This window comes from Bos indicus, chromosome 29 (assembly GCF_029378745.1).
Source record: "Bos indicus isolate NIAB-ARS_2022 breed Sahiwal x Tharparkar chromosome 29, NIAB-ARS_B.indTharparkar_mat_pri_1.0, whole genome shotgun sequence".
In the NCBI taxonomy this organism is placed as follows: domain Eukaryota; kingdom Metazoa; phylum Chordata; class Mammalia; order Artiodactyla; family Bovidae; genus Bos; species Bos indicus.
Window position 1 is genome coordinate 23,698,778 of NC_091788.1, and position 13,757 is coordinate 23,712,534.

The window sequence follows — 13,757 nt, forward strand, 5'->3', positions numbered from 1 at the left end:
TATATATTCACAGATGAAGGCTCAGAGAGGTGCAGTGACATTTGTAGTACAAGAGCTGAGATTTAAACTGAACTTTCTGTGTCCAGTAATATTTCCTTTTCTCCCACAGCTGCATCTCAAACTGCAAAAAATTCTAGCAAGTCATCATGATTTCCTTCAGAAAGAACTAAACACCACAGCCTACAGACTTAGGCTTTGTCCTCTGACTGCCCTAGTTTTTGAATAATAGTTCTAAAACTCTACATCGCATAATCCCTGGCCTGATCCCTGAATTAAAGAGGGAGCAAATTTGAGAACTGATGAGTTTAACCAGGGAGGGGTCATATTTTAACAGTGGGAGCTGAATAGACTGCCAAAGTAGGCTGCCTCTCCTGCAAAGGTCCAGAGGGATGGAGGGCAGGGCTGAAAGCTGCTTACCAATACAGGACTCCCCGGACAGTGAATAGGTCCCATCGTCATGGAAACCGCTTCTGCACTCACAGTGGTACCACCCTGGTAGGTTAACGCAGCGGGAATGGTTGTGGCACTCAATGATCCCCTCTGTACATTCATCAATATCTGCCTCAGAGAAAAACACAAGCCCACCAGGACATTAATTTCTTTTGACACTAACCTTTTAATAAACACCTAACACACCTAACATACTCAGGTCAACATACTGATTAAAACTGGTTATTCACCTAAAATGAAAGTTACTGGAAGAACCAAGTCCCATCTTTTTCCCCAGAATTCAAACAAAATGAAAGCTTCAGTTTTCGGATGCTCTCTCATGAATTGAACAATGGATGAGAGCTGATGGTCATGAAGACATTTCTAACTGCATATGTTGAATCACCAAAAACTAAATTGAGGATGTCTGGCACAGATCTGTCATTCAGAGAACATGATTCTTCTCTGAATTGACGATTCCAAGAGAGTAACTCCAGATATTGCTTGGTATTCTTTGAAAATATCTGTGAACAAATAAGTCCAGGAAACTCTATCTTAAACAGTGTTAAGCTAATAATTTTTAGATTTCAGTCTCAGAGATTTAACATATTTATATGCCCTGTAACTTGGAGAGGAGAATCATAATATGCACTGTTTCCCATATTTATTTGGCTGCAGAGTGCTTTTTCTTTGGATTGTAGCTTACAAAACTAAGGTTTGGGGGAGCACAATTTGGGAACTACTGTTCTCTCTCTCTCTACAACTGCCAATTCACTAAATGACTTGATTTATGATAGTCAATCAGAGCTACTCATTCTTCAGTCATCCCTCATTAAAGGACGTATTCTAGGCTCTCTTTGCTCTAGAATCTGGCTTCATAGAATCAGCAAATGCATGGACCACTCAGATTCTCTAGCCCAAAGACTTGCCTCTGAGCTGAAGGAAAGTGACAACCCTGCAGAAAGATGAGCTGTTGATTGTCATGGTAGGCTCAGCTCATCTTACATAGCCTCTTCAGGTAATTATTTCTTGGAATATAGCAATTGCTGGCTGGGAATCTTCCCCTATTTCTCCTGGAAATATCTATACTACAGTAGTCTTATATAAAAAGAAATTAAACTAATACTAATATATAGCACATGAAAACCACATGATAGAATGAAAACCATAGTCACAGAAAATTAATCAAACTATTCACATGGGCCACAGCCTTGTCTGACCCAATGAAACTATGAGCCACGCCATGTAGGGCGACTCAAGACGGACGGGTCATGGTGGAGAGTTCTCACAAAACATGGTCCACTGGAGAAGGGAATGGCAAACCACTTCAGTATTCTTGCCTTGAGAACCCTATAAACAGTATGAAAAGACAAAAAGATAGGACACTGAAAGATCAACTCCCCAAGTCAGTAGGTGCCCTATATGCTATTGGAGATCAGTGGAGAAATAACTCCAGAAAGAATAAAGAGACAGAGCCAAAGCAAAAACAGCGCCAAGTTGTGGATGTGAGTGGTGATGGAAGTCAAGTCCAGTGCTGTAAAGAGCAATATTGAAAAGGAAATTGGAATGTTTGGTCCATGAATCAAGGTAAATTGGAAGTGGTCAAACAGGAGATGGCAAGAGTGAACATTGACATTTTAGGAATCAGTAAAATAAAATGGATCGGAATGAGTGAATTTAATTTTGATGACCATTATATCTACTATTGTGGTCAAGAATCCCTTAGAAGAAATGGAGTCACCCTAATAGTCAAGAAAAGAGTACAAAATGCAGTACATGGTTGTAATCTCAAAAATAACAGAATGATCTCTGTTTGATTCCAAGGCAAACCATTCAATGTCATAGTAATAAAAGCCTATACCCCCAATCAGTAACGCTGAAGAAGCTGAAGTTGAACGGTTATATGAAGCTCTACAAAACCTTCTAGAACACCAAAAAAAGATGTCTTTTTCATTACAGGGGACTGGAATGCAAAAGTAGAAAGTCAAGAAACACCTGGAGTAACAGGCAAATTTGGCCTTGGAATATGGAATGAAGCAGGGCAAAGACTAATAGAGTTTTGCCAAGAGAACACACTGGTCATAGCAAACACCCTCTTCCCACAAAAGAAGAGACAACCCTACAGATGGATATCACCAGATGGTCAATACTGAAATCAGATTGATTATATTCTTTGCAGTCAAAGATGGAGAAGCTCTATACAGTCAGCAAAAACAAGACCAGGAACTGACTGTGGCTCAGATCATGAACTCCTTATTGCCAAATTCAGACTTAAATTGAAAAAAGTAGGGAAAATTAATAGCCCATTCAGATATGACCTAAATCAAATCCATTACAATTATACAGTGGAAGTAACAAAAGAGTCAAGGGATTAGATCTGATAGACTGAGTGCTTGAGAAACTATGGATGGAGGTTCATGACATTGTACAGGAGGGAGTGATCAAGATCATCCCCAAGAAAAAGAAATGCAAAAAGGCAAAATGGTTGTCCGAGCAGGCCTTACAAATAACTGAGAAAAGAAGAGAAGCAAAAGGCAAAGGAGAAAAGAAAATATATAAGAACCTGAATGCAGAGTTCCAAAGAATAGCAAGGAGAGATACGAAAGCCTTCCTCAGTGATCAATGCAAAGAAATAGAGGAAAACAATAGAAAGGGAAAGTCTAGAGATCTCTTCAAGAAAACTAGAGATACCAAGGGAACATGTCATGCAAAGATGGGCACGATAAAGGACAGAAATGGTATGGACCAAAAAGAAGCAGAAGATATTAAGAAGTGGTGGCATGAATACACAGAAGAACTATACAAAAAAGATCTTCATGACCCAGGTAACCACGATGGTATGATCACACACCTAGAGCCAGACATCCTGGAATGTGAAGTCAAGTGGGCCTTGGAAAGCATCACTATGAACAAAACTAGTGGAGGTGATGGAATTCCAGTTGAGCTATTTCAAATCCTAAAAGATAATGCTGTGAAAGTGCTGTACTCAGTATGCCAGCAAATTTGGAAAACTCAGCAGTGGCCACAGAACTGGAAAAGGTCAGTTTTCATTCCAGTCCCAAGAAAGGCAATGCCAAAGAATGCTCAAACTACCACACAATTGCACTCATCTCACATGCTGGCTAAGTAATGCTCAAAATCCACCTAGTCAGGCTTCAACAGTACGTGAACTGTGAACTTCCAGATGTTCAAGCAGGATTTAGAAAAGGCAGAGGAACAAGAGATCAAATTGCCAACATCCGTTGGATCATCAAAAATGCAAGAGATTTCCAGAAAAACACCTTCTTCTGTTTTATTGACTAGGCCAAAGCCTTTGAATGTGTGGATCACAACAAAACTGTAGAAAATTATTAGAAATGGGAATACCAGACTACCTAACTTACCTCCTGAGAAATCTGTATGCACATCATGAAGCAACAGTCAGAATATGACATGGAACAACAGGCAGGTTCCAAATCGGGAAAGGAGTATGTCAAAGCTGTATATTGTCACCCTGATTATTTAACTTATATGCAGAGTACATCATGAGAAATGCTGGACTGGAAGAAACACAAGCTGGAATCAAGATTGCTGGGAGAAATATCAATAACCTCAGATATGCAGATGACACCACCCTTATGTCAGAAAGTGAAGAGGAACTCAAAAGCCTCTTGATGAAAGTGAAAGAGGAGAGTGAAAAAGTTGGCTTAAAACTCAACATTCAGAAAACTAAGATCATAGCATCTGGTCCCATCACTTCACGGCAAATGGGGAAACAATGCAAACAGAGAGAGACTTTATTTTGGGGGCTCCAAAATCACTGCAGATGGTGATTGCACCCATGAAATTGAAAGATACTTGCTCCTTGGAAGAAAAGCTGTGACCAACCTAGACAGCATATTAAAAAGCAAAGACATTACTTTGTCAACCAAGTCCATCTAGTCAAAGCTATTGTATTTCCAGTAGTCATGTATGGATGTGAGAGCTGGAGCATGAAGAAAGCTGAGCACCGAAGAATTGATACTTTTGAAGTGTGGTGTTGGAGAAGACTCTTGAGAGTCCCTTCAACTGCAAGGAGATAAAAGTAATCAACTCTAAAGGAAATCAGTCCTGAATATTCATTGGAAGGACTGATGCTGAAGTTGAAACTTCAATACTTTCGTCACCTGACATGAAGAACTGACTCATTGGAAAAGATCCTTATCTTGGGAAAGATTAAATGCAGGAGGAGAAGTGGATGACAGGATGAGATGGTTGGATGGCATCACCGACTCAATGGACATGCGTTTGAGCAAGCTCCGGGTGTTGGTGATGGACAGGGAAGCCTGGTGTGCAGCATTCCATGGAGTCACAAAGAGTCAGACACGACTGAGTGACTGAAATGAATGAAGCACACGAGCTTCCCTGATGGCTCAGCGGTAAAGAATCCACCTGTAATGCAGTAGCCATGGGTTCCGTCCCTCAGTGGGTAAGATGCACTGGAGGAGGGCATGGCAACCCATTCCAGCTTTCTTGCCTGGAGAATCCCCATGGACAGAGAAGCCTGGTGGGCTATAGTCCATAGGGTCCCAAAGAATCAGACATGACTGAAGCAACTTGGCACACAGGCACATAACACATAAAGGATACAGTGTACTGTTCCACATGCCCTGCCATTGGCATCAGTTCAAGGGCAATCAGTGACCTGTGGTACGATGTCCCTGAAAAGTCCTGAGTTGTGTATAAGGCTGTGAACACAGTTTGAAAACTACCATTCTTATCTCATGGCAGTTGAGTCAAGTATAGAGAACGATGCAGCTCTCTATTCCAGACAACTCCATTGTGGTCTTTTTCTGCCAAATGCCATCTTATTCCTTCATGGCTGGGATGTTCCCTTCATGCTGTTCATTCCTTAGGTTTCTAAATGCAATCAGCCCTCAGGATCAAGTGCTTCTGTGCACCTTCAGCCACTGTAGGCAGGTTGTGTGTGCATTTAGTCTATATCTCCAACAAATAGATTTTCAACAGCCATATTCTCATTTCTGAAATTTTATAGCCGTGTGGTTCAGTGGGACACACCTTGGATCATTAAAATGTTCAAAAGTTGACACAGAGAAGTGACCTGAGGCTATGTCTCACAGAGGGGAAGGACTGGCCCTAAGTTATGAAGTCAGTTTCAGACATGACTGTAAGACTGATTTTCAGAGATACCACCTCTATATGAGGCTGAAAGATAAGTCTCTGTAACAAAGCAGCAACATATTCGGCCTCAGGCATTTATTTCCAAAGCTTCCAGAAAGGCAGTCATGATCCCTACAGACCCTGCCGCTTCTAGACTACAGATAATATTTAGGTAACAACCATCTAGCCACAGTTAATGTGTCAAGAAACCAGGAAATATAAAAACAAAAGCTTCCCAAATAACCAAAAGTCATATGTTCTGGTTGGTCTCAGGGTCACCTGCTGCCCCACTCACTCTCAAAACCAACCCAGTTTGGAGGTTAAATTATCTGAACATCTTACAAATAATTCCCCTGCCCTCAATTAATAAGCAGTTTCTAGGAGGAGCAGGAGTAGTGAAAGATGTGCAAATTTTTTTTTTTTCAATTCACAGATGTTTTTATTCCCAAACTGAAGTAAGAGAGACTAGCAAAAGCTTCCAGCAGGGTAGAAGCTACCTGTGTAGCATAGGGAACTCTTACAGGGAGTGAAGACAAGCAATTTATACATCTACAATTACTTTACAGACACTAGGGAACCCCTGGCTTATAGTGAAAACTAGGAAAGTAGCCATGGCATCCCTTGCCTGGGAGCTGAACTGACCACAGCAGTTTCTGGGGACTCACTGGGGATAATCAAGGCTCATGACAGACCAGCAGCTGGAAATAAGGCTGCGCCTTTCTATTCTGTGGGTCAGGTCCATAACTGAAGGTAACAATTTCATTTTATATGAAACCAGGCTGCACTTGAGAGGTGATCATATTTTCATCGTGTTCAGAAAACTATTTCTTCTACGTAGTCACAGTAGTATTAAAAGCAACCACCGCAAACCCAAATACAGAAAATACTTGGAAGCTTTTCAGTGATACCGCGGGGACGTTAAAAATGGTAAATGGCTTGCGGCTGCCTTTGTCCTAAGAGATTTGTTTCTACCAGTCAGTACTTGCTACAGGCAAACAAACAAGACAGATGCTCTGGGAATGGGGTCTCTGTGAGTTCACTATGGAATCCGGCTCCCTGTCTTAAGGAATCCTGATTAAATTAGAGGGTGCCCGGCTGCATCAGCCAGTGTCAGCCATTGCAAAGGAAACAGACAAACAAAACATTCATTTTTCCTTCCTATAACAAAACCTAGAGTTTTGTTTAAATTTCAGTTTAATCTAGCACAGACCTGAAAATGGTGGAGAGACGTTGGAGGATTCTTGAGCGTGGAATCTACAGTATTCATTTCTGTATTCAGTCTCTGCTACATAATAACTCACAGCAAATAGGTGGGGAAAAAATAGAAACAGTGACAGATTTTATTTTCTTGGGCTCCAAAATCATTGCAGATGGTGACTGCAGCCATGAAATTAAAAGATGCTTGCTCCTTGGAAGAAAAAGTTATGACAAACCTAGACAGTGTATTAAAAAGCAGAGACATCACTTTGCTGACAAAGATCCAATATATAGTCAAAGATAAAGTTTTTCTAGTAGTCATGTACTGATGTGAGAGTTGGACCATAAGGAAGGCTGAGCGCTGAAGAACTGATGCTTTTGAATTGTGGTGCTAGAGAAGACTCTTCAGAGTCCCTTGGACAGCAAGGAGATCAAACCAGTCAATCCTAAAGGAAATCAACCCTGAATATTCATTGAAAGAATTGATGCTGAAGCTGAGGTTCTAATACTTTGGCCACCAATGTGAAGGGCCAACTCACTGGAAAAGACCCTGATGCTGGAAAAGATTGAGGGCTGGAGGAGAAGAGGGCAACAGAGAATGAGATGGTTGGATGGCATCACCGAATCAATGGACATGAGTTTGAGCAAACTCCAGGAGATAGTGATGGACAGGGAAGCCTGGAGTTCTGCAGTCCACAGGGTCACAAAGAGTTGGACAAAACTTAGTGACTAAACAACAACAACATGATAATTCACATGAGAGGCAAGGTCACACAATTGACAAATGGTGAGACCAAGTTGAGGATGAGCTAGAATCCATATTTGTTACTCTTCTATCACATCATGTCATTGGCAAATGAAGAAAGAATGATTTTTACAGAGATAATACATTTATTCAATTCTCTAAATATACACTGAGATGAAAATATGAGTCAAGGATGATATTTGTGTGGTAGCAGATGCAAAAATGAAGACAACATGATCCATGAAATCCAGGAACTTGATCAGGAAAAAGCAGTATATAATAATACATGCTCATCCTTCCAACCCCAACTGACACTACCTTCTCCAACTCCTCTAGACATACAGTGCCTATCTCCCCTAGTGATTCAATGTGTACACACACATCTATTTAAGCACAGCAGCATGTCCCCTTTTGTGTACATCACTGAAATGCAGAGCTTCTAAGAATTGAAACAACATCTTAGGTGTACATTTTATGTGATTATAAGGGACTGTAAAGTAGTTTGAAAGTGACCAATAACAGTTTGTAGGAATGAATGAATGAAAGGGATTCAAAGTACCACAAGAGATCCTGCTGTTTGCAAATCACAGCGATACAAAGTCAATTCCCAAAACTAAATATTATGGTGATAGTTTAATCTTTATATATTATTTACCTCTAAAAGACAACATGTAGTTTCTTTTTGTTTGGTTGGTTTGGTTTGGTTTGTTTAAGACTTTGCTTCTGAGTCTAATTTTCAGAGATTTTTAAGGCAGTACAACAAGCAACAAAAGACATACAGGTAAAGTTGTCTTCAATCTTATTTGTGCCTTCAGTTTTTAATTTACTATGATGGCTACCAAAGCTTTTTTTCATAGGATGTATCCTAAGCAACACATTTAATCCTATTTTGAATGTACAGTGAATTTGCTATCAAAAGTCATTGACAAACACCTCCTTGGATTCTTGCAAAATTCTAGTTTCTTCAGTCAGATCAATCTCTTCCCTCAGCTGATCTCCTCTCTCTTAGATTTCATATGAATTAGCTGAAGTTCACAGTGAAATAGTGGTTCCACCTGCAGCTGGATTATAACTTTTCTGCAGGTTTGTATGTTGAGTCATAAGGGAAAACTTGATGCTTTTGCTCATTCAACAGAAGTTTATTGAGCATACTTGTATGAAGCTGTATACCACCCTATGATAAAGAGATGAAGAGATAAAGCCTCTTTACACCAGACATGTAGAGTCTATCAGGACAACTAGAATGTAAATGTATAACCATGGTTAAGAACATTGGCTTTGGACGCAAATATGACTTCAAACTTCTGTTCACCAACACACTAATGTATTGTTTAGATTTTTTTCCAAATCTTTGCTTTCTCACTTGTAGATCAGGGATAACAAAATTAAACTTCATAGAAATGAACAAAAAAGACCCTTAAGCAAAATCTATTGCTTCTCCTGTTGAATAGGTTATTAATGTTGACATCTATATTTCTGCTTAAAAATAGAAGACAGAAAAAAGTTATTATTAACTTGTAATCGGGTAACTGGTTAGGACTGAGAGATGATTTCTGGATCTTTAAAAGTGTTCATTTGTATTCGGAGACAGCTGTGATATTGCAAAACATTCAGGAATAGAATCTGTGACTCTGTAACATGGGTATGTGCATGCATGCTAAGTTCCTTCAGTCATGTCTGACTCTGCATTCTCATGGACTATAGCCTGCCTATCTCCTCTATCCATGGGATTTTCCAGGCAAGAACACTGTAGTGGGCTGCCATGCCCTCCTCAGGGGATCTTCCCAGCCCAGGGATTGAACCCGTGTCTCTTACATCTCTGGGATTTTGCAGGTGGGTACTTTAGCAGTACGGCTACCTACAAAGCCCAAATCTATAATATACATCCAATAAAACTGGATTCTCTCCTCCCCCACCAAATTACATGAATTTAAGGAACTGGGAGTTATACCATAAAGTGCTCAAGTATAGTGAATGCAAACATGATTATTATTGAATATTTGCTGAGTTCCAGGACTTTATGAGCATAGCATATCTCAGAATACATGAGGGAAACTAAAAAGACAAATAAAAAAGCTAGGCTCAAAACCACATGGAGGTATTAGCTCACACCAGTCAGAAAGGCTATCCTTAAGAAGTCAACAAATATCAAACGCTGAAAGAGTGGAGAAAAGGGAACCCTCCCACACTCTCGGTGGGAATGCAAATTGGTACAGCCACTGCGGGGAACAGTCTGGAGATTCTTTAGAAGACTCAAAATAGAGCTGTCATAATATCCGGCAAGCCCACTTCTGGGCATATATCTGGAAAAAGCCCTAATTCAAAAAGATACAAGCACCCCAGTGTTCATAGCAGCACTATTTGTAAGTGCTATAAATAGTGAAGACATGGAAACAACCTAAGTACCTATTAACAGATGAATGGATAAAGATGTGGTACATATATACAACAAAAGTCTATGCAGCCATAAAAAAAGAAGGAGATAATGTCATTTATAGCAACACAGATGGACCTAGAGAAAATCAAACTAAGTGAAGTGAGTCAGAAAAAGACAAATATATGATATCACTTACATATGGAATCTAAAAAAAATTATACAAATTAGCTTATTTACAAAATAGAAACAGACTCACAGACATAGAAAACAAACTTATGATTACCAAAGAGGAAGCGGGGATGGGAGAGAAATTAGCTCAGGATTAACAGATACACACAACTATATACAAAACATATATATAAAACAGATAAGCAACAAAGACCTACTGTATAGCACAGGGGATTGTATTCAATATCTTATAATATTGATAATGCAATATTGTAATCTTATAATATTGTAATGGAAAAGCATCTGAAATACACACACGTGTGTTCATATGTATGTATACACACTGAATCACTTTGCAGTATACCAAAAACTAACACAACATTATAAACCAACTATACTTTAATAAAAAGTTAAAAATAAAAAGAGAGGCTCTACAGTAGGACTAGGCTAGCTCTTCCATCTTTTCTCCTTCTTCGGCTCCCAAGCGTGTATTCTGAGCACTCCTTTTCAGATGGGTGACGCCACATGACTAAGCTCCAGCTCTGAAGTTAGAAATCATGTAATTCCAGTATGGCTCCCAACACGTCTCCTATGAACCTCCATGCTATTCGCACCTTCTCCCTGGAGGCTGATGTACCTGGAAACTTGGAAGCCACATGTTGAAAATGGCAGAGCCTCGGTTTGCCTGGCTCCCTGCATGACTAGGCAGAGCAGAGCCCTTACAGAGACCTGAAACTGTCAGGGACTCTTCATGTGAGCAGAGATGTGTTTCTGTCTTGTTGGAGCTGCTTTATTGTTACAGCCAGTTTTTCCTGTTTTCATAGGCCCCTTTACATATTAAGGAGAAAGATTGTGCTCAGGTCAGAATCATGTAGACACAGTTTCTAAAAACGAAAATAAGCAAACAAGACAAAAAACTTCAGCGCCAATGAAGATTATACAGGCAGGTAAAAAAGTGGTTTTGTGTTGAAAACCAAGAATCAAAATAATATGCAAATGGGACAAAGCTTTGTAGACACATAACCTGAGTTGGAATCCTGGCTCTGTGACTGCCTAAATAGAAAACTCTGAGCAGTTATTTATTTTTTTCAGCTTTCAGTTTCCTTAGCTCTAAAGGAGAGGGTATTACTTAGCTCACATTGTTGTTTTAAGGATTGAATGAGATCAATGGAAAGCTACTCTACCAAGCTAGGCAGGCACTCATTATGTTTGCAATCATTAGCATTCTCTAATTTCTAATCCCCACTTAGTCACAGAGGAGCTATGTGTCTAGGCCAAGACAGTCCAAGTCTCAAGGATTCTGTTGCTTTCATGTATAAGGCAAGGCCTGTGCTATAGCACACTTTGGTCCTCTTCCAGCTTTAACTCCCTATAAGACGGCAGATCTGGGCTTTGGGCTTATGTCTTCATCTGCTGCAAACCAGCTGAATGGTGCTATCGAATTTAAGCAATCTCTCTGTACCCCAGTTTCTTCATTAGTCAATTTGCAATAGCAAAAATAAATGTTTTGTCTGCCTCACAAACAAAGCTTCAACAAGGCATGAACAACCTCCAGAAGTCAATTAACTGCTACACTGAATATATGGTGACATCATTATTACTGTCTCTTCTTTGTAAGTCCTGATTAGCCATAGTTTTGGTCCATTAAACTGAAAGGTGTCTGCTATTAATAATAGCATCAATGGCACTGGTGATATGACTCTTCTCTACCTTTTATAAATCTCTTTTTTACTGAGTTGGCACAAGAAAATCAGTCTCTTCCTGGTTGTACCTTCCTATTTTACCTCCAAAGTGTTTCTTTTTATTTGACTATTCTCTGCACAAATCATTCCTAAATTCATCCAGAAAGAATTAATTTATCCCATTGCAACTTTTGTCTCTATTCTGGAGGGTTTCTGATCCACAGCTCTATAATCTGACTGCCAACAAAAGTTAATATACACATATACTGTTGCCTATGAATTAGCTAATCTCAGAGGTATCTTCATTTCAAATTTATTCTCCCCAAAACGCTATACACCATGTATCTTTCTATGTATCAATCTCATTTTCCTTCCCAATATTCCATCCTAGCTTTCATTCCTCACAATCAATGAATATAAAGTCAAAGTTCTTCTAAAGGCTTATGAAACCCCACATGATCGGCCTGCTCTTACCTCTGAATTCATCAAACACTTTCTTTTGCTTATACTGGCCAAGACAGCCATAATGACTTCCCAGCTACTACTCAGGCATATCAGTCATGTTCCAGCCACTGCATATGTTATCCACATATGCTGTTCCTCTTTCTAGAATGTTCTCGCAGATACTTCCATGGCTTAATCTTTCAATCTCCAAGTCTGTACAAACAAATATCCACCTTCTCAGCAAGCCCTTGCCTGGCCACGGCATCTGAAATTACAACCATATCTACTTATTCCCAATCCTCTCATTATGTTTTTCTCTCCTTTGTCCTTATTGGCACTTAACATACTTTGTACTTTACATGCATATCTATATAAACATCCTTTATGCTTTACACACATATCTTATGTCTGTCTGTCTTCTCCTAACCACATTGGAAGCCCCATGAGGAGACATGACAGAGCAGGACCTGGAATTCAGTGGGCACGAAAGGAATATTTGCTGGTGAACAAAGACAGAGGAAAGGAAGGAACATTCACTGAAACTTCTTCCTTTGACATGGTTGAAAAATCTGCTCTTCATTCAATCTCTACATTTGCTGAGCATACCATGCTCCAGTTCCTTATTTTCTCAGACCCAAATGAGTGCAGTATCTCCTGCGCGGGTTTTCCATCACTGTCCTCTCCAATTCACAGAACATATAGGGCTGATGTTCCCAAAACTAATTACTCAGAAAACTTTTCATTAAAATCACAATAGCTTTTCTGGCATGTGACAGCTAATCCAGCTTGGGCAAATTGCTTTGCAACTCAATACATTAATTCTTTTATTTTTATAATAAGCAAAGATTAAACTAGATCAGTGTTTTTCACCTAGTCTTCAACAGAGCTCTGGGTGTCCATAGAGGCTTTCTTAGGCAGACCAGGTGAATCTCCAGACGGACCCACCTTGAGTGGCCATTAAGCAGTAATACATTTCTGTAGTATAATAACAATGACATGTCTCTAGTATAGATCTATTAAAGTTCCACTGAGATGCACATTGTTAATTTTTTAAAAAATGAGCTAGATCATATTCACTATCATCTGAAATTTCTGTGATTCTGTGTTTTTAATATATCTGGCTCCTATAGTATTTAAAAAATTATCATTATTATAAAAACCTCCTATCAGGCATTCAAAGAGTCAATTTGCCAACCAATTCTCTTTTATTTCTCAAAATTCTTCAGCACAAAACCTTGGCACAACTCTGGCCTGGTTGCCTTAGTATTCCATATTCTATGGGCAATTTCATTTCATGTTTCCACTCTGTAAGTGACTGTTTTTTTTTTTTTTTTAATTAAAATCCAAGCACAAATTTTAATCCCACACAAAAAATAAAATCCTCTTGCTCTCCTCTAAATTCCTATAGGGTTTAACAATTCTATCACCTGAATTCCTACTGTGTTCTTTAACACGGTTCTGCAACCTTATTTAACTTATATCCATTCTATTTTAGAATAATCTGTATTTCTTGCTAGAGTTTCTCTCATTACCAAATAGAATGTTTGAACTTCTACTGATTAATTATTTACTATGT

The 13,757-nt window shown here is 39.3% G+C and overlaps 1 protein-coding gene across 2 annotated transcripts in view; it reads right to left on the reverse strand.

Moving 5' to 3' along the window:
- NELL1 (neural EGFL like 1) overlaps positions 1 to 13,757 on the reverse strand; it is a 1,057,189-nt gene that overhangs the window by 78,749 nt on the left and 964,683 nt on the right. Inside the window, exon 16 of one of the 2 annotated variants that reach the window (XM_070783205.1) lies at positions 418 to 558. The exons of the other annotated variant lie outside the window; for it this stretch is intronic. Within the exon in view, the coding sequence (XP_070639306.1) occupies positions 418 to 558 (141 nt within the window). The remainder of the gene's footprint in view (positions 1 to 417; positions 559 to 13,757) is intronic. 2 annotated transcript variants of the gene reach the window in all.